Source organism: Pholis gunnellus (genome assembly GCF_910591455.1).
Source record: "Pholis gunnellus genome assembly, chromosome: 10".
NCBI classification, from domain to species: domain Eukaryota; kingdom Metazoa; phylum Chordata; class Actinopteri; order Perciformes; family Pholidae; genus Pholis; species Pholis gunnellus.
The window spans coordinates 6433841-6455606 of NC_136537.1; the positions used below are offsets into that span (position 1 = coordinate 6433841).

Consider the following 21766-nt stretch of genomic DNA (forward strand, 5'->3'; position numbering starts at 1 on the left):
TAGTATTTGAAATGTAGGCAGCGAATCAATTATTTCATATCAAAGTAAGTGAGAGTGATATTAAAAGAAGGTAAGATGTTTTACACCCCAGCATTTCACACACCGGCCTTCTTTCACACTGGTGGACAGAAAACGTCCAAAATACACATTTATGTGTTTATTTTACTACTTTGTCTATTTAAACATTTGCATATTTAAACATATCATTTAAGAAAAATAAATTCTAAAAAAGCAGATTGTCTTAATGTTGGTAATCTTGTGGGGATGCTGCATGGTGACATCTATCAGTTAAAACTTAGTTTTGACTAATAGATGCAACATCTACTTCAGTATTCTGAAGGTTTTTGCAGAGGGGTCTGTTCATACATCATTCATAACATGATTTATATAACATTTTATTTTATTTATAAATGTCAAAAATGTTATTTTCTTATAACGGTTGAGATATCCAACATTTTGAAGCTGGCTGGTGCATTTGATGATCCTTAAAGCTGAAGTAAAACATCATCTGCATAAGGTTGAATCTTGTGTTCTGACTCTTTTTCCTTCTCAGTTCCTCCAGATAGAGCTGGCAGCCGGTTCATTTTAGAAATATCAAATCGCTCTCTGGTCCCCCTGTTAATGTGAATCTTCATGTAACTGTCAGAAGTCACAGTGACTCTTGTGAAAGTACGACATTCTTTGTTTTCTTGGACATGAATCAATTCCAGAGTCCTCTCACGTTAGAGGTGTGGATCCCGTGAAGGTTTTGTCACAGGTTGATCTAGAAACACATCCTTTGATTTTCAAACAAGCACATAACTAACAGAAATGTCTTTCTTCCTTCCTTCCTTCCTTCCTTCCCTCCCTAGTGGAGCATCAGGGAGCAGCAGCGAATCAGAGAGCAGCTCAGAGTCGGACACAGACGAATCAGAGAGCAGCTCCAGTGACAGCGAGTATAAGGCGTCCCGCACACACACTCCAGAGGTAGGATGACCAGTGAGCCTCTGTGGAAAACACCGTTGATCAATTAAATCATGTGAAGATCATGTGAAGAACTAAGCTAATTATCATGATTTCTGTGTGCGTTAAAAAACACCTGTTTAGCATTTTTATTCTTCCCGACTCACCACTAATAGCGTCGAAGTGTGTCTGACTGTACATTAAACGGTCTCTTCACACAGTCTCTGGATGGTCTTCTGAAAGTCATAAAACTCCCAACTGCAGAGAGCTGAATTGTAATATTATTTATCACTTTATTTTTAATGGCTCGACGCTGCCGGGTTTCACGAGCCTCTGCAGTCAAACCCGCCGAGAGGACGAAGAGAGAGACATGCAGATGAAGCTAAATCATGAAGTAGCATGTAACCACATATGCAGCATTATGTTAAAACAATTCACAACTCCGTCAAGTTTATTCATGCGTTTTTCCCCCCCCCCTGTAGCCTGAGCCCCCCTCTGCCAACAAGTGGCAGCTGGACAGCTGGTTGAATAAGGTCCAAGCTCAAACCAAACCCCTGGTTCCCCCTCAGACAGAACATGGCACAGGTTGGTATGGACAGTAACATCTACTGTGTGCTATGGTTTACAGTAATAATAATAATAATCTGGTTTGACCTGGAATACTTAAACTGGTTCAATGGTGCCCTGCCCAGGCTCCATCCCCCAGGGTCCGGGGACTTTCTCTCCCAGGAGTGAAGCTCCAGGAGTGGGAACGGCCGCCAAGACCAAGCCCTGCGTGTCCAGCAGCACCCCGGTTCCAGCTGCCCAAACGGTGGAACACAAGGATACGAGGGGAGCGCTCTGGTAGGAGGGGATTTTTTTAAAACAACATCTGTCAAAAGAACGAATTAATGAACTACACACTAACGGAGGGATGAACAAATTGTCGGCAACAACTGACAAAAAAATGTGTTTCTAACTGTAAAAGACCAATTCTTGCCTCCCGCAGCCCAGGCAGAGAGAAGGCCAAGGCCAAGCTCAGCCAGAAGGCCTCAGGGGAGGGCCAGAGGTCGAAGATGAGGATGTCACCGGGCCTGTTGTCAGGGCCGGAGGTCGCGACCCAGAGGAGGATCACCACGGGGAAGAAGCAGCCCAGACGGACGGAGAGGTCGAACAGCGTGGAGGATAGTCAGAGCCAGACGTGGAGCAGAACAAACCAGCACAGGTGAGGAAGAGACGACACCGTCCCTGCTGAACATCTTGGCCGAGCTGTATGTGTTAACCATTAGTTAGCGGTTCTATCTAAAAAAGTAAGGCTTACTCTGCATTCATTTAAAATGTAGCATTATTAGTGGATCTCGACAACAACTGATTAAACCAAAATATTTGGCGATTTGAGCAGAAATTTGATTTTTTTCACATTTTTTGAGGGGAACCTCTAATTAGTTTTTGTTACTTTGGAAAATTAAGACTTAAAAGAAGTCGGTTCCAGATGTGTATGGGGAGGTAAATTAGACACAACCCCAGTGAGCTTCGTTTTTTTCGCAGTCTGAAGCTTCTTGCCGATGTGTCACAAACAAACTCAAAGTTCAGGATATTTTCTCAGTTTAATTCAATATCTAAAAATGAATAGCGTCAACTGAGGAATGTCTTTATTAGAGCCACTTTTCCACCTATTCTCTACTTTAGTCTTATCTTTATCAGTGGCATAGTGCAGCGTCGTCAAGATTTTGAATAATAAATGGTAATAAAAAGAACAAGGGGCCCAGGACACTCCCCTGAGGGACACCGCAAGTTATGGATCGAAAAGACTAGAGCGCCCCGTAATCAACTTTTCAACTGTCTGTTTTTTGATGGCTGCTCCACTCAACCAATCGCTCTCAATCTCTACAGTGAGGCCCTGAGCACATTCCAACTTGTCGCTAGAAATGCATACATGCAGACATTCTGTTTTACGGCATGTGGACGTGCCCCACTGGCTAGCTCACGTCCGCCTCTCTGCACTGCGCTCATACGGGTAATATCAGATAATAACAGCGCCTCGAACCCGAGCCGTCACCACGTTGAGAGCCGATAGAAATGCTCCCAATCTCATGTTCAGCACCTTTAAGGCGACACTGTCGCTTTAGCATGGAGAGCTCACGGGGGCTCTAGTGGATCACTGAGCTGCCTTGCAGCTAGGCACTGAACACTGTCATCCTCACATCTGTTGGGGAAAAATGCTCAGGTTGAGTAGACGCCGTGCACAACTGGCTGCTCCGCTTGATGTGAGGCTAATTGGAAGAAAAACACAGACTTCCCAGCTTCGTTCCTTTCTTCTTTTCTCCCTCCACCACTTCTTCGCTTCCCCCTTTTCCGTTGTTAGGCTTTCCACATCCAAACAAGTTTGGCTGAGCGCATGCTGTTTTCAATTATTTCATGCTGTCTGATATATTTATTTCATTTGAACACACATTCCCCCCCTGCAGCTGGCCACGGCGAGCATCATCGTCTACTGTTTGTCAGCGTAATACTGCGCGGCGGTAGCAGTGCCTTGCTCAAGGGTGACTCTAATAGGGTTTGTGATGCTTTCTCTTTGTCCCCCCCCCTGCAGCCCTGCAGCTAGGGAGAAGGACCTGCTGCCTCCCCCCTCCCTGGAGCTTCAGAACCCCCCGAGGCCACGAAGCAAACCCCCCAGTGGGAAAACAGCCCCCAGGAAAGAACCTCGCAGTGCCACCAACTCAAACAGCAGCTCAGTTACTCCACCAGCAGCGCTACAGCAAACCCCCGCGCCCACACCTGCTGTCAGTGTGAACCAGGTTTGTTTCTGAGTGGCGGGAGACACGTGTGAGTGTGAGTGTGGGTTTATGGGGCACGGAGACGTTTTCTCCATATTTCTTCTCAGTGATGGTATTAATTGTTGCTCATAATAATACTAATCCCTCAAAGTTAATCCAGTAATTATTTATGACTGGCAGAAAGCTAATCCAACAATCCTCTTTTCAGTCAAATGACTTTCCCGAGGAAAGAAGAACAAGACACGAGCACCTTGGGACATTTACCCTTCACTTCTCAACATCTTGGAATATGTAAAGAAACGCACATGTAACTCTGTCCGTGTGTCCCGCGATGGTCACCTCGTCCTTATTGTCTGCGGACAATTTGTCCGAGCCATAAACTTCTACAGGATAAAAACGGTATTATCACATGACCATTACGGCTCAACGCTGGCTGGTTTTATCGAAATATGGAAAGCGAGAGAGGGAGTCAAAGAGATGGAGCTAAATCGTCGGCCATCGTCTCCGCCGATAATGAGTGAACACTGTGTGGTTTTATGAAGATTGGGTAGTTTCAAGGAGAACGAATGGAAGAGAAAGAAACAGAAGAAAACCACTTGTAGTAAACTGGCTTTATGTAACAAAGGCACAGATAGAGACGGACAAGAATGAAGATTATATAACAATTAGGGCAGGAAAATGGCCACAGAAGATGGAAATATCTTTCATCTCCACTTTACTGTGACTGAAAAAGAAATGTGGAGTTTTTATGCCTCCGATGGTGACAGCCGCAGCCGGAGGTATCGTGTTGTTGGGTCGCCTGTCAGTCCTTCGGTCCCGTTCTCGTGAACACGATATCTGTGGAATGCGTGGAGGGAATTTCTTCAAATTTGGCGCAAATGTTCACTTGGACTCGAGGATGAGCTGAACTGGTTGCCAAAGGTGTCACGGTGTGACGCGGATGTAAACTGAAACTCGTCTGGTTGGTGGAGGCTGTAATTCTACTTCTAAGTAAAATGAATTGAATGATATCAAATCAAAACCAAACCGTCAACATCTCAAACTGTCGTCATTAATAAAATGCTCCAACGTGATATTGTTAGCAGTGTGTAAATGGGGATTGACGAGAGATGAACGTTCGCAGTCAACTTTAGAAGAACAAAAGAAGTGAGGCAGCTCTCGACAGTCTCTGGAGTTGATTTTAGGATGTGCCATGTTTTGATCTTTCGTGACCTTTATGACAGCGGAGTCTCACATCGTGTCGTTTGTTTGCATTGAAAGACAAATTTCCTCCGAGACAAATTGGCAGCCGGCTGTCTGCAATACTGAAACAATGGAAAGCGCGTTTGGACAGAAGCGACTAACAAACGGAGGCTCGTGTAACAGGCTTAGGAAGTGACCAGAGAGTGACATGTCTGACCCTGACGTCTGCCAACTCGTCAGCAGCAGCAGGCTGAGGTTCAGTCGGCCTGACAACCATTCACAGCTCCAGACTCATTCTCTCACTGAACGCCCACTTATCAGCTCGTTGTGTTTTTATTTCTTTTTTATGGAATAGTTGGTTTCAGGACAACACAATTAACAACAAAATAATAATTCCACTTATCCCACTGCAAAGCTTTACCTCCACTACTGTGTATAACTTTAAAGCTTTAAATGTGTTCAAGGACATTTGGAAAGCTGAATATTCAATGATAATGTCATTTTTTTTTGTACAGCTTTTGGCTACGATAGAGATTGTTTAAAGAATTTAAATGTTTGGGTTCAGAGGGTCAACGGCTGTCGATCTACATCCATTCTGTCGTAGTTGATTCTACATCATTTACATAGAGAGGTGCATGACATTACAGTGAGTCTACACTTGTGCTGTATTATCTGCTTAACCAAAGCCTGGTGCATCTTATCTCTCTGTGCAATAGCACTCCATCGTTTTAAACAACAGGCCACAAGCATGGGCACCGTAGTTCATTCTAAAATATATTCTGCTTTTCAATAAAGCACCAAACATGTATTAATCCGCAGCCGAAAATATAGTCCCCAACCAATCCACTATCTCCTCCTGTTTGAGTAATCTTTGCTAAACACTACAATGCTCAGCTGTTTCAGGCAATTAGGAAATTGTGGTGTGTTTGTTCAAATGTACGTCCTCAGTAGGAACCAACGGTTTTGGTATTTCAACAGGGTTTGATTTGATGACCTCCAGATTTGTGCTTCAAAGCAGAGCGTCACAAACTTTGGAGGCCTGAGGCGCCCTAAAAATTCAGCAAAACCCCCTTATTATTTCTGTCATGATATTATTATGATATAAATTTAAATTGGGAGGAAGGGAGAGAGAGACACAGCAGAGAGAAAGACAGCAAGTCTGTTACAGCTAAACATGATAAGATACTTTCTATTTACAAATACATTGTACCCAAATAACAGTACATACTGTCTGAAAATACACGAATATATTGCATCAAAATCCACGACTCTGTGTTGAACCACAATGTCTGGGTGACATTTGGACAGCTACATTTATATTGAATGACATCGTGAACGTAGTCCGTTGATGGTGTGATGCAACAGGCTCACCGTCGGGGCTTAATGAGGAAGAGGATGCTGCTGCAGTGACGCCGTCGGGGCTTTGAAGTCTGGCTGAATAGACTCAACACCCAGCGCCTCCCTGTGCTCCGTCTTTAAGGCCACAAGCTTCACGGAGACACGCTGTGGCAAACGCTATCAGACACGCGTCGCCTTGGTTGCAGAGCTCTGGGTATTCTTCAGCCACACGCAACCGACCAGTCAAAGGGCCTTCTGTAGAAACGGGTTTCAAAGAGCTATCACAGGATAGATCGTCAGGGTCGGTCTGCTGCTTGGAGGCGAGACCCTCAATTACATCCTCGGGATGGTTGGCAAAAGGGATTCTGTATCCAGCTGTGCTGGTCTCTGAGGCCGGGGGAGAAGTCCTCTTTAAAGGCTGGAGGTGTGCTGTCACAGCAGCAAATGGAGACGAGAGAGAACAAGAGAAAGAGTATTAATACTCCTGATATAACTGTGTCACTCTAATGGCTGCAATTCTGCACTTTGAGTGTTTGCGGTGCTTAAAGGTCACTGACATCACTCGGCGATGTGTTGCAGCTTTTAGAAAAGGCATCTTCCTCTCGGGACGGGACTCGTACGCCTGAAAGCCGTAGGACTGTCGGAAATGCAGCAATCAGGGCTGAACACCATCAGTGGGGAGGAACCTTCAGCGGACCTGTGATAAAGATCAACTTTATCTTTTTGGAAAATCTGCGTTTACATGCAGGGAAATAATTCAAAACGAGAGACGCAAAACACATCCGCATGTGTCGTCAGACTGCCTGTGCTCAGTCGTGTGACTGGTATGAAATTAGACAGTCAGACATGTTTCATTTCACTCCTCAGATTAGTAGAACAAGCGTGTGCTGCCTTATTTGCATGATATGATCACATGCAGTCATATATATATATTTTTAGCGTGACTGATTCTTTAAAAACGCTTCGGCTGATATCATATCAGCGAGGTTTATTTTCACTGAGATAGCAAAAGATTAAGAAAAAAAAGCCAGTTTTGTTAATCGCGGTAGTAGTTTTACACATAGAGTGATTAAAAGTCTGTGTTGTTGTGTGCGCTTTCCTGATCCGCAGCCACAGTGATTCTCATAGGTCACCGCATATGAATATGAATCATTAGCCGTGTTATTAAATCATCCCAGAGCTCACTCTCTTTTTGTCCCTTTCCAACCTTTTCAAACAGGACAAGAAGAAACACAGAGGTCCGAACACCAAGATCACACCCAAGTCCCGCGAATTCATCGAGACGGACTCCTCCTCCTCGTCCTCCGAATGCCACTCGGATTCGGAGGAAGCCCTCAAAATCCCCGCGCTGCCGCCTCAGACGACGCGATCGGCCATCAACACGCAGACACTGTCCAACACGCACGCGCCTCCTCTACCCCCGTGCCTCGGGTCCGCGGGGAGCCTGGGAGCGTTCGGAGGGAAGGGCCTCCGAGTCAAAGACGGTGGCGGTGTGACCACGAACGGTAGCAGCAGCAGCAGTAACGGTAGCATCAGCGGTGGTGCCATCGGCAGCAGTAACGCCCTCAGCATTAGCAACATAACTGGTTCATTTGGCACTTCTGTTCCTGACCCCGGAGGGTTAGGAGGTCAACGCAAAGACCCGGTGTCCATGTCGCCGCCTCCCAACGTGGGACACGAGGTGCCTCCGTCCCCCTTGAGGGAATACCAAGAGATCCAGAGTTTATGGGTGAAAATCGAGCTGAGTTTGCTCAGCAGGGTGCCTGGCCAGGGTTTGGGGGAAAGATCCAGAGCGGGACTGGCCGAAAGGGACGGGAGCGAGGGGAGGGACAGGGAGAGACAGGGGGAGAGGATAGGGGCGCCCGAGAGGGAGAGACAGAAGCAGGCCGAGAGAGAGTGGCCGGGGCTGAGGGAGAAGCAGAAGCCTCCTAAAGGGGAGAAGCAGGAGGAAGAGAACGAGCGGCTGGGGCAGGACAGAGAGAGGCAAGGTGACAGAGACAGATTAACGGAGAGAGAGAGGCAGACGGACAGAGAGGACAGAGACCGATCGGTGCTCGGGGAGAGGGAACGGACGGCGGGGCGGGACAGAGAGAAGGCGTGCCAAGGTCCGGGGGTCCTGGACAACCCCCCTGTGCAAGAGCAGAGTAATCCCAGGCTGGCAGGGAGGACGGAGAGCAAACACAGGAGGCAGGCCGCCGGAAACATGGCGGTCCCAACAGAGAAACACACCAACAAGAGCAAGAGGAAACACAAGGTGTTGTGGCGTCGGATTCTCCCTGTTTAAGTCCCCTTTTTTTTTTCATATATATTTTACTACCCAATCTGTGTCCTTTCTCTCTCAAATGTAAATACTGTACTTAAATACTGTGTGTTTTCTGTCCTCTGTGTTCCAGGCGGACCACACTGAGTCGTCGGTCAACGGCAATAAGAAGCTGCGATTGGACAAAGACTGTCAGCTCCTCCCGCCCTGCATCTCTCCGATACACAACCACAAGAACAGCTCAGCAGAGTGAGTACCGTACTTTACTCAAGACAGTACTCACACAGGGACCCACTCGGGAAAACATTGCTCCACAGCACTACTTGTGTCTTTCCAAACCATGTCAGTTAAAGCTGGGGTGCGGTATGTTTGTGTCCCCCTACTGGCGGTGGGAGTAATTACACAAAACACTGTCGACGCAGCTTATAACATATGCTCGAGATGTTTGTCCTCGCTGTCTTATAGCTGTCTTTTTTTTTACTTCTTAGGATTTTACCGCCGTATCTTTTGAGCTTTTCCGAGCTGATACTCCGTCCATATGGTCTCACCCCCACCTTCCTTCCTACCCCGTTTAGCTCTGGCTGGGCGGACACACAGATACAACAACTCCGGTATTGTGCGAAATACAGAGAGCCTTTAATGACGGCGATAGCCTTAATCAGCATTGTGTGAACTCGTTTGGCAAGAGCTTGATTGTAACAGATGTTTATATGTTAAAGTCCTGCGCTCCAGCTTTAACAGGGAGGACAGGTAATCACATTCATGGTGAATCAAGATTTAAAAGACCTTACTTTCCAATAAACATGTCCGCATGACATAAACTGTGAGAACTGAAAAATGCTCAGTGTTGCCTTTCCCCATTTTCCCCCCCGAACGCCACATTCCCATGTTCCTGGGATTGACGCTGGTGGAGGTAATCAGACAAGTTTACGGAGTATTTTGAGGCAGGCTTAGCATTTTCAGTGTGGCGTTGAAGTCACCACAGAGGTGAGTTCAATCCACACTGTGACACCAGAGTGACAAAGTGAATTTCAGCTTTCCGTGTGAATTATTAAAAACAGACTAAGCCGGCTGTCGCTATAAATAAGCCTCGACGTGACAGCCACAGAGGAAATATTTTTATAGCATCACGGCGTCATCAAAGGACGCGCAGAAGGGAGAGAGGGGCGACCTGGACTTGAACCCGTGACATTGTACGGCAGACATCCCAGAGTGTCTGTTCATCATCCAAGAGGCTTTTTATGGAAGCTGTAAACTGGATGATGTGATCATCCTGCTCAGACCCATTCAGCAATTTCTAAACTGTGGCTTTTGACAGTTATTATCACCCCGTTTTAATCAGACAGGTCGTATTTTGACAACAGATAATAAGAAAAGACTTATGTTAAGGGACAACCTTTTGACCCCGGAAAGGCTTGGTTTAGATGTGTTTGTTTTGGAGCGTTTGAGCATATTAAAATTCAGCAAAGACCGTAAATAGTCTTCTAAATCTGAAGTCATCCCTTTTTGTAGTAAAAACATAATGTCAATGTGTCTTTTAAATGCATTATTAATAGTTTATTTTATCACTGATAGGAAGGGGAGAAAATATTTTGAGAAAATATCAGAAATACTCCTTTTCCTCTCAGCCAACTAGAGAGACGTGTCCATGTTTGTTTTCATTGATTGACAGCAGCAGCAGGCTAATTGTCGCTAACGTGATACAAAGGAAACAAACTTACTGTAGCTTGTCATGTAGCTAGCACATAGCTAGCACGCCATCTTCAGCAGTGTGTTGTTAGTGATATTGAGGAGTTGAGACCACACCAGTGTCCAAACAAAGCAAAGTGACATTTTCAGTTTATATGCTGGTTAATGTGCTGCAGCTAAAGAGCTAACCTGCATTAGCTAACGTTACCTAGCCTGCTAACTGGCGTTAGCCGTGCACCTTTCCCAGGTGAACACTTGTTCTGTCATCGTTAGTCAGGTTGCAGGACGAGATGTGTGGTCGTGTTTGTAAGTTAGATGAGAAGGAGACTTAAGCAGGAAAGCTAACGTCTGTTGTTGTTCAAAGTCTGTGGACCAATCCCAACGTCCCCCCTAAGGCCTTAAACCCTGAACCCTCGGGGACGTCAGCTGCTAAATGGTTGGGTGTGAGAGTCTGCAGGGGCTTGAAATGGTGTCAATACGAATGGGACAGCACTTAGCTGCGTCATAACATGTTACGTACAATAGTGGGTATTTATTATATATTGTTTACTCCCTGATTTGAAAGTCTTCCATGCTCTTGCCTTACGAGACATGATGTAAGATGTAATCAGCTGTGTAATATAGTCTCTGCTCGCATTCCTCTGCTTTCATGTGTTTTTACAGTATCATCCTAAATCCTTAATGTTCCTGTGTTCATTTACTATTCAATGCACCCATGTGCCGTCCTCTTTGTTTACCTTTTTTTTTAAATGCCTTCAGGCTTCCCCTGGTAAACCCTTGTTAAACTTCACAACGCTAGGAATTATGGGTAATTCCCTCAGGCAGAGTCTGCAGAAAGTCAGACTTAAGGAAAATGTTCGTAATGGGCTCAAAATGCCAGAGAGAGCCCCTACGTCTGTATATGTGTATATGTATATACTGTATGTATGTATATATATATGCATGTATACATATACATGCATATGTGTGTGTGTGCAGGAAAGCATAAGAAAGCTCTCATAGCTCTTTTATATATATGTATGTATATATATATACATAGATATGTATATGTGTATACATATATATATGTGTGTGTAAATGTGTATATTTATATGTATATATAGAGTATATATGTATATATTGTATATGTGTATGTATATGTAAATATTCCGAGTTATATATATATACATAAATGAGCAATGAGAGCTTTCTTATGCTTTCCTGCACACACCAGCATCCACTTACGGATAGACACACAAATGCACACAAATTACCATAGTGGTGCACACATCAATTATGCTGTACACAGACACAAAAGCACACACATAACTCACACATTCACACACACGCACTGCAGCAGCTAATTAGTCTTTGTCTCCCTGGTTTTGTATATTATCACTAATGTCGGGGCCCGGGGCGATGTTCTGCAAGCTCAGCAACTTTTCCCGCCGCATCAAACCCCCAGAGTTTCCAGGCGGAGGAAAAACATAAAAATATGATCTGTTGTGCTGCAAACAATATGAGTCACAAGAGCAACAATAAGGCGGCTGAGGGAATAACCGTCGATGCTCGAGCAGGGAGGGCAGAAGCACAACAACTTTAGAAGGAAAACATCATTCAGCGACTGCAGATGAAGTCTCAACAAGATGGTGAACTCAGAAGTAGGGCTTTACACGCTGGATGTTTGTGTCTGTTGATGAAATAATGTGATGGCAAAGATAGAGGAAGTCAAATCAAGCCAAGTCCATTGATCGGCGTATAGCCCCGAATGCTGCCTCATGTATCAGTGTTTCATTACGCCGTCATCGACAAAACAGGTTCGACCCAGTCAAGTGAGAGCGTCGCTCAAGATAAAGAATACCAAAGAAGTGATTCATTCTGACCCTCTGACATCCAAATTCAGTAAAAAAACAACAACACAGGAGTGCTTTGGCCACTGATACGTAGGTTTTTGGCTTTTTCATCGCACTACTTGTGCTAAATACAAAATACATCTAAAGAGTGATTGTTTGTTATCAAAATATCCACTTATGTATATGTGGATGTCATTTTTTCTACAGATATATTTATATTCTATTCCCATTCATAATGTAATAACAATATGAAAAATAAACGTTTGTTTTTATATTATATTCGTGGGTTTGTGGTGCATTTATCTGTCTCCGCTGTGCTATGATGTGGCTCTTTGATATATTGTCTGACAATGTTTTATGAGTCATGATTCATCATTTGTCAGTTATAGTTTGTTGTCATGATCGTTTCCCTCTATTGTCAAGATGAATTGTGACCCGTTGTTGTGGGAATGTGTTTTAACTGAAGTACATATGACCTGAAATAAACGACCACTATTAGCAACCAATGGGAATCGCTCTGCTGCCTCACACCTCTGGTGCCACTAAGCAGCGGAACGGTGTTAATTGTTGCAAGAATCACACTTCAGCAATAGTCACAACAGCTAATTAACACATATCCTAAATAAACATTTAGTAAAAAGATATTATTCAGTTACGCTAAATATATTCATACTCATACTGCTTTGTCTTTGTGTGCCTTTGTGTGTGTGTGTGTGTGTGTGTGTGTGTGTGTGTGTGTGTGTGTGTGTGTGTGTGTGTGTGTGTGTGTTCAGTAGCTCACTAAACAGGAAGCAGTCTCGGCGGCGTGAAGACAAGCTGCTTCCCCCCCTCCTGTCGCCGCTCTCTGACGATCCGCCTCGTAAACAGACCTGTGACAGCAGTTCCTCTCTCGGCCAGGAGGGCGTCGCCTCCGTGACGCTGCCCTGCTCCACCTCCTCCACTTCCACCACTTCCACTTCCACTTCCACTTCCTCACACAGACACAGGAGAGGTGAAGGCAAGGCGTCGGCACACGCGAGGAACGGCAGTGTAAGTGCTCAAAAGTGCTGCTGTTGTACGTGTCACCGTTTGCAAAAGCAAACGTGCTCCTGTTTGTATAATACACACAGTTTCCAAGAGATTTCTCATTTCCCAGTTTGTACATCCTCCATTCCTTTCCTCGCCTCCTCTCCTCGCATCTTTGTCCCGCCCACTGGAGATGCGAGCGGAGGAAGGGAGGAAAAGACGGAAGGAGATGGGAGACGAGGCAACAGGCATTTAACAAATGAGACATCCTTGCCTTGGAGCTGCCATTTTTAATCAAAGTCAATTAAAAACACAGCTGCATCAGCTGTTTTGTTGTATTTCTGTATTCATGATGTCTGTCAGATGAGCATAACAGTGTCCATTACAAGTATATATATATATATATATATATATATATACAGTATATACTTTAAATTGAATTAAGGAGCACGGTTACAGCACTTACGAGGTGCTACACCAGGGGTGGCCAACCAGTCAGAGACCAAGAGCCACATTTTTTACTGTGTTACCGCAAAGAGCCACATCATACACATGGGCACACATGAACATCACCCTATCCCTTCCTCACACACACACATACCTTTGCTCAGCCAGATTTATTGTAAATGTCACACACCAACATGATAATGACAGAAATTGACTCCTAAGACCACAGGCCAGTCATTTTCAACAATGAACATTGTGTACACTGTCTCACACAGACAAACTCTCAGTTCAACCAAGTCCACAAACAAAAATATAATAATTTACAATAGTGTTTTTCTTTTACTATGCATGTTACTTAGTGGGACTTCTGGCATTCATTGCCTTGAACAATCCTCTTCAAATCTGGCTTGTATTCCGTTGTTGCCACTCGAAGCAATTCTTTCCTATGGGTGTCAGTCAGAACAGATCGATGCTTTGATTTCACGTGTTTCAGGGTAGAAAACACAGACTCGCAGACGTATGTTGACCCAAACATTGACAGTATCTTAAGCGCAGCCCGTTTGACATTGGGGTATTTTTTCATTGGCACACTTTTCCAGAACTCAATGGTCCCTTCCCTTAAAGCAGGTTTGAGTTGGTCCTCCTCACAAAGATCGATCATCTCCAACTCAGCCGCAGCCTCATCTGTGACTAGCGGGGCTTTCAAACAGTCCGTCTCGGCGTTAAATGGGTCGACGAGGAACGTAATCTGTGGCCGCACATGCGCGTTTGACGAAAATACCGTATTTAACTCAAGCGAAGCGAACACGAACATTAAAAAAACACAAATACAAACTTCGATATGAACATAAGAGCCGCATGAAACCGGGCAAAGAGCCGCATGCGGCTCGGGAGCCGCGGGTTGGCCACCCCTGTGCTACACAAATAGTGAAGGACAGAAAGTTTGACCGCGCCTTTAAATCGATCTGATCATCTTAATTATTTACAGTTTAAGAATACAAAAGGAGCAGTTGCATTTGTAGAGTCACGCCATGGCTTGAGATTATTCCAGCTGACGCCTCACCTGTATGTCACGGATGGTGAAAAGGAACACGCCGGTGTGTCCTTCATGATGGAGCGCTGAGATGGATTTTCAGGTCAAAAGCCGGAGAATCGAGGAGACGGGGAGGCACAGCGTGGAGACATGAGAAGAGCCCTATGTTGGAGTGATAGTAGGCTGGTGGCATTATCTTGTCGCAAAATGTAGTTGCTCCCCTGACACTGGCACTGTTCCCAAAAATAACTCTTGAGTTAATGACATGCCATGAATCTGCAGCGTGACACACATCTCCTCCGCCGCTTCAGGAGTTTCAGGAGCCAAAGTCACTGAAACATGTTGTGTCAGTGTGGTTTTCTGTGGTGGAGGAATGTATTCAGAGCTAGGAAGCTAAAAGTGTTACAAACCAATCCAAAATAAACTAAAGTATTGAAAGTAAAAGTACTCATTAGGCAGAATGGCCCATTTCTGAATCATATATATTATATGATATTTATATATTTCTGGGTTATCAATAGTGGTGCAGTAATGTGTACATCACTTAAACTTTGCGGGCTAAAGTTAACTACTATGTATACAGCTGGGTAGCTTAATCTATAATGACATAACTAAAGCAATCAAATAAATATATTTAGTAGGGAAAAAAAGTATATTTGTCTCTGAAATGTAGTGGAGTAGAAGTATAAAGTAGCATGAAGTGGAAATGCTCAAATGATGTACAAGTACCTCAAAATTGTACCTAAGTACAGTACATGACAAATGAGTTACTTTCCACCACTGGTACTGATGTACAGTAGAAGGTAATGCATGAAAACGGATGCAAAAAGCACAAGATTGAATAAAGAAGTTCTCCCAGTATTTACAAAATGACAATACATTTAAACATATTGTACTTCATTTCCATTTAAAGTTTCAGAACAGCTTAAACTGCAAAATGTTGGATTTGTCATGGATTTGCGTGTGAATATATAATGATAATGTTCTGTCGTATCTACGTGTGGCTCACATGACAGTTGAGTCAGCTCAGCCACACCTCTCAGGCTTATTTTGTTTCCATCCTTTCATCCCTGACGTATACCGCTGACGGCATTAAAGACCATTAATTCAGCCGGCAAAGTGAATCCATCACTGAATGAGAAGCCGGCGATAAAGTTTAAGTAGCAGCTTGATGAAAGCCACACATGGTAATGCTATCATAACCGTGGATTTAATGCCTTCCCTACTTCAGGAAGTCGACGCCCACGGCGAGAAACCCGGCGGAGACGGTTACCATGCCAACGGACAGTCGGACTCGGAGGTGTGGTCGGAACCACTGATGGAACCCGGAGAACCTCGCCGGCCACGACTGACGTTTAGCGACACGTATGTGGAAATACTGCTTACACCGTGCACGGCAATATGTACAAAACAGGAACACAATGACTGCAATCGCTCTGAGCCGCTGCTTCACCTCCTTGTGAAGTCTATGAGCAGCATCACTTATAAACACTCTTATCATCGCTGTTCATGAGACCTTGCCTTCTGTACGTTACTCCCTCGTTGCTTGTATGAGTAATCTCTCCTTCTCCTGTGTTGGGAGACAGCAGGTGTTCTCCTGTTTACATGGAACAGGTCTCGGATTATTCCACTGTACACATGTTGTGTGTCTTGTTTTTACATCACAGGGTTTGTGTTAATTATGCTGTACGAGTCCTCTCTCTGAGATAACTAAATGCAGTCAATGAAGACAGAGCAGACTTTTCTTTATTCAACAAAAGTGTAATAATCTAAACTCAATATCTCCGCTGCTTTTTTTAATGGAGGCCAACAGTCTGATTATGACTGAGGGGTTGCTTCATGGCACAGGAGGAGATGGAGGGCACCGCTCCTCCCATGTTAACGCTTAAAAGCTTCAGAATATTTGGCAGATGGGGGAGTGAGTGGAAAGCTTTAGTACCAGTGATACCAGTGGATTTAGATAGAAGCTGTGGTTCTACAGGTTTGGTCTCCATCACAAGACTCAAGTCACACATTTGATGACTTCAGACACGACTTGACAATATCAAGAACTCGCAACTCGACCTGGACTCATGACTTCACTTGAACTTAAGTCGTTCGGCTTGAAAACACTCGATACTTTCGCCCAAAATAGATTAAGCTTAAGTAGTATTTTATTTTAAAAGTGTGCCACAAATCAGTTGATTTCCTGAATAAACTGACGTTGACGCTTATCATTCCCAGCAATTCCTCAGATCTGCTTTGTTTGAACCAATCCGGCAACATCCAATCAAGTTGCAGGAGAGAACTTAACTAATGTTAACTTACTGAGTGGCAGTCAGAAACAATTATACCAATTATAAGTTTGTTCTACGCGGTGGTCAACAAAAACTAATTACAGGTGTAAAATGATAGATGAAGACACACGTGGCAATGCACTTGGTGAAGAACACATTACTACTTGTTTAGGACTCGAAATTCAAAGTTAAGGACTTGGGACTTGAGACTTAAAAAACAGTGACTTGGTCCCACCTCAGGTAGCTACTAACTATTACCACCATGATCTCATGATCTATCTTATCGTCTTACACAATAATGCATTCCAGAGGCCCTCTCTGGTCCCAAATTGAGTTCCCGACCCAAAAGAGACTGTTGGAAAACCCAACCCAAGCCTCGTCTGACTCACAGGATGTAGAATGTGAATACAAGCCGACCATTGGCTGCTGACTCCCCTCTCCCAGCTGTCTCCGCTATTTATTTTTACAAAGGCACCGTCGCTGCGACACAATTGTGATTGGTTTAAAGAAATATAAACATCGCAGAGTGAAGAAGGTGTGACCAACAGACTAGCAGCGGTGGGATAGGTCTGGTAATGTCAGCATAGCCCAAACCTGACATGCATGAATACTTGGAAATAAAACAACACACACACACACACACACACACACAATCCAAAAGGGACCCGAGGATAATTAGACCTGATGAAGAAATGCTGTCGACACCAAAAGACGCTGGTACAGAGAGAACCCCGACAGTGACAGCTGCATGACGCTCCCGCAATTAACACGCAGCTGTGGTCAGAGAGATTAGCAATACATGTCGTTTTCCTCTGTGCTCTACAAGTCACACTGACACCAGACCCGTCCATCTTCTCCATTCACCACCCGGGCTCCAGATCAAGACAAAACCCTCTGCTTTAACGAGCATAATAGAACGTAGCACAATAATTATAATGATGACACACCTAGATCCCCGAGGATATTACACATATTGACACACAGACCTGAGAGTTGACACAGTAGAGCACAGTAGACCTGACCCAATTAGCCTGAATATAGTTTGGACCCACCCTGACTGAACCGAGTGGTCCCATGGAGACCTCCGATGCATTCTCATGTCCGTCTCAACTGAACAATCAAAACCTGCCGGCATGTTTTCTTTTAACAATCGCCAACACTGCAGCGTTTATCCTCGCCAGCAGCCGCATGAAGCGTCGTTATCGGCAGATTTTCATCATTCCGGCTGTGATCATTCATCAAAAACATTTCATTCTACATGTCTCATTTAATATCTCGCCCCAAAATAAACCTCTTGCTGTAACCAGAGAGTTTTAATTTGACAGCAGAGGCTGTAAGGTTGTACAAATGTCAATAGTTCCATATATATCATTTTCTTTCCACAATTGGTAACACTTGTGGACACTTGGAAAAATGTTGGACATATAGATTCCATTGTTTGTAAAATGATCAACAAAATTCCATTTTCTTCTTTATGATTCATGGCATGGTTTCTGTTTGAGTTCCCTCCACTTGTAGCACAACTCGTCTCATCCTGAAACAACTCACCTGCTTTTAGGGAGGATAGCCGTCCTCATGCTGCGGATTAGATGTTTTAATATGTCTGTACCTACCTCACCACTGGTCCAGTTGTGTTGAGACGAGAAAAGATGACACATCGTGTTGCTTATTTGTCCCAAAGGGTTCCTGCATTATTCATGAAACAACATGTTTTGTTGTTACACTCAGGTTACACTGAGCCTGAGGAATGTATACCTAAGTAGGCTACTGTATATAACTCACAGCAAGCTACTCGTAGCCAGTGATTATGTAAATCACCCTGCAGGGTTTTAATTATTTACTTATTGTCACATGCTATAAATGCTCTTTTCCCCCTGTGCTGTTCCCAGAGTCCACAGTGCAGACTACTACATGCAGGAGGCCAAGAGACTGAAGCACAAGGCCGACGCTTTGGTAAGATGACGTCTCCCAGTCACTGAACGACGCAGGTCACACACACACACACACACACACACACACCTCCGTCCTTGAACACATAGAGTGGACAACAACGAGACAAACAGACGGCAAGAAAATGATTTAACGCGATGTTACCGTCTACAGTCTAGACTTTAATTATGCGTGCCCGTGCTCAGACGTGTGTGTGTGTGTGTGTGTGTGTGTGTGTGTGTGTGTGTGTGTGTGTGTGTGTGTGTGTGTGTGTGTGTGTGTGTGTGTGTGTGTGTGTGTGTGTGTGTGTCGTTGATCATGTGTGTGCACTGCGAGTCTCCGAAGAATGAAAATCTATTTCACATCAAGTGGCGCACTGTATAATTTGTGTTATTTATTGCACCATTTGTCTCCGGGGGAACATTGCATTCAAGGACTGATGATGTCTGCAAGATTATACAATATCAAAAGAATTATCTGATCCCCTCCCCGACAATGAAATGAGATTTATTTAACTTGTTATTTATCTTGTGTTTACGCCTTGTTTCCACACATTTATCTGGGGATTTTGCATCTTAGCGGGAGATTATTCCAAGAGTGCGTTCTGCCACAATGCTGTTAAGACGTTGCTTCTTCTGTCTTTGTCTTCTCTCTCTCTCTCTCTCTCTCTCTCTCTCTCTGTGTCTCTCTCTCTCTCTCTCTCTCTCTGTGTCTCTCTCTCTCTGTCTCTCTTCTGCTACATTTCTTTTGAGGATTTTTCTCATTGTCACATTTCGGCTTTCTCTCCGTCACTGATTCGTCCGTCTCTCTTGTTTTTTCGTTCTTCCTCTCTTATCTGTAGATGGAGAAATTTGGCAAAGCGGTGAACTACGCTGACGGCGCCCTCTCCTTCATCGAGTGTGGGAACGCTATGGAGCGAGATCCACTGGAGGCCAAGTCCCCGTATACCATGTACTCTGAGACGGTGGAGCTGATCAGGTACAGCAAGCAGGGACGGACAGAAAAAGTCACGTTATACAGTGAAGTGAAGTCTTCACTTCATTTATCAACAAGCATTACTTTTAGTTACTGTGAGGAACTTGTAATCAGCCAGAAGATTGTCTGTCTCTATAGTTATGCTTAAAGCTTGTCAAACCGTGCACATAAATGAACCCCAGAAAACAGAAGGACTTGAGCCGTTTCTATTTTCACCTGCTGATTAGGATGTGTGATGATCTCTGGCTCTGCTCGTGAACGTAACATTGAGTATGCAGTGTGTTCGCACTGTCAGCAGTATGAGGATTTTCTGTACGAGGGGAAATTAATTTGTACTAGATTAGCAGGAAGTATAAAACTTGAGCTTACTCGTCATACTCAACCGCCCCAGCATGCATTGCTCCTCTTGAGACGAGTTAGTTAAAGGGATTACGATGAGACAGTCATAAAGGTTCCAGCAGTTCTTTTTTCAAAGATAATTCTCTGGAAATCAAAAAAAGTGCTTTTACACTGGACTCAGATATGTAGCCAGTGAACGCTGTGTTTCCTGGATTCTTTCATAAAGACCCGCATAGATGAGTGGGTTCTTCCCATGTGCACTGCCACAGCACATTCCCTATAATTACACCTCTCTCATCAGCCCGACCTCACTGACCTGCTGTAGATTTAGCCTATTAGCCGAAATAATATTCTGCGGTTGCATATGTTCACCTCTCTGCCCACAGAAAATGACTAATCAAAACCCGAGTCTTGGAATAACAACTAAAACCTAATTAGCATGAAGCCGGTGCTGTATTGAGAAACGTCAGGACTCTCCAGGATTGTATTTTATTTATGTTTAATCTTTGTTGTCTGAAGCATCACAGACCCGCAGCGCTGCTAATGAGCAGAGTTTAACGAGTGTTGCGTCGCAGGTCCTCTGTTCTCCGGCGCCGCCGCTGTGCGAAGCCGCGGAGCGCGACTTTTAAGAGAGCAAAGCGAGAATAACAAACGACTGCTTCCTTTTGAAGGCTGACAGCAGGGCGCTTGTAGTGGGAGAGAGTCTTTTCACTGAAGGACTCGGGTTCAAGCCCCGCTTGTCTGCACTCATCCATCCTGCTGAAGTGTCCTTGAGCAAGACGCCGAGTCGCCACCGGCTGCGGGGGGGCTGCTGATCTGTGACTCTGGCCTCTGACCTCCCGGAGGAGGGAGCACGGGGAAGGGACGAGAATTTCCCCACAGAGATCGATGAAGGATAAAGGTGTCGGCGCTCTCACTTGATTCAGCCGTCACCGCCGGATTTCAATTTGACCGATTAGACCAGCTGGCTGAGCAATCAGCCCGGGTCACCGAGGGCGGGAGGCAGCAGCTGATCCCCACACAGCATCTTTGAAATACCTAATCAGCCACCGAGGGATACATTCATCCTTCCACAGAGTCAGATGGAGCTGACCCGTGGCTCGTCTTGCCGAAGGGCACTTCAGCAGGGTGGATGCTGAACGACATGAATCTCTAAATGCTGTGTCACCGCTTTACATTCCTTTCGTTCAGAAAGAGCAGCTCCTCTAATTGCGCTGAACCATGAGTATTGCATGTATTGACCGTCATTAAAAGATACAGCACACAACACGTCACCGCCATAGATCAGTGGACATGTGAGTGATGAGCGTCTCTCCTCTGCAGGTACGCCATGAGGTTGAAGAACTTCACCAGCCATTCAGCCACCGTCGCTGAGAAGAAACTAGCCGTGTTGTGGTACGACAATTCTCTTTTTATGTGTGTGTGTGTGTGTGTGTGTGTGTGTGTGTGTGTGTGTGTGTGTGTGTGTGTGTGTGCGTGCGCAGAGTGAGTGCAGGGCCGTAGTCAGGATTTAAGAAATGCTGAGGTCATGAGTTTCCCAATGCCAGGTCTCTAAATTGTTTCTTACCATTAAGATGTTTTGGGGTTTTTAATTATTCGGTTAGTAATAATAATATTTTTGGTGGACTGTTGTGATGTCTGCAGGTTTAGGACGTTGGCCAAGCTGTTGCAGTGTCATAAGTTCTCTCTCTTGTCTGTAAGCTTTAATGCTCCACATAGTACATGATGGTTTAAATGCTGCCACACTGACAATTTCTGATGCA

General features: G+C 44.7%; 1 protein-coding gene across 1 annotated transcript in view; it reads left to right on the forward strand.

Annotated features, from left to right (window-relative positions):
• aff2 (AF4/FMR2 family, member 2) overlaps window positions 1-21766 on the forward strand; it is a gene marked incomplete at both ends in the record, with an annotated part of 136207 nt that overhangs the window by 107241 nt on the left and 7200 nt on the right. Inside the window, 12 exons of the mRNA XM_079167445.1 lie at window positions 852-966; window positions 1425-1527; window positions 1635-1785; window positions 1931-2146; window positions 3515-3719; window positions 7438-8472; window positions 8612-8727; window positions 12773-13028; window positions 15716-15849; window positions 18650-18713; window positions 19531-19667; window positions 21327-21398. Coding sequence (XP_079023571.1) covers window positions 852-966; window positions 1425-1527; window positions 1635-1785; window positions 1931-2146; window positions 3515-3719; window positions 7438-8472; window positions 8612-8727; window positions 12773-13028; window positions 15716-15849; window positions 18650-18713; window positions 19531-19667; window positions 21327-21398 — 2604 coding nt within the window. The remainder of the gene's footprint in view (window positions 1-851; window positions 967-1424; window positions 1528-1634; window positions 1786-1930; window positions 2147-3514; window positions 3720-7437; window positions 8473-8611; window positions 8728-12772; window positions 13029-15715; window positions 15850-18649; window positions 18714-19530; window positions 19668-21326; window positions 21399-21766) is intronic.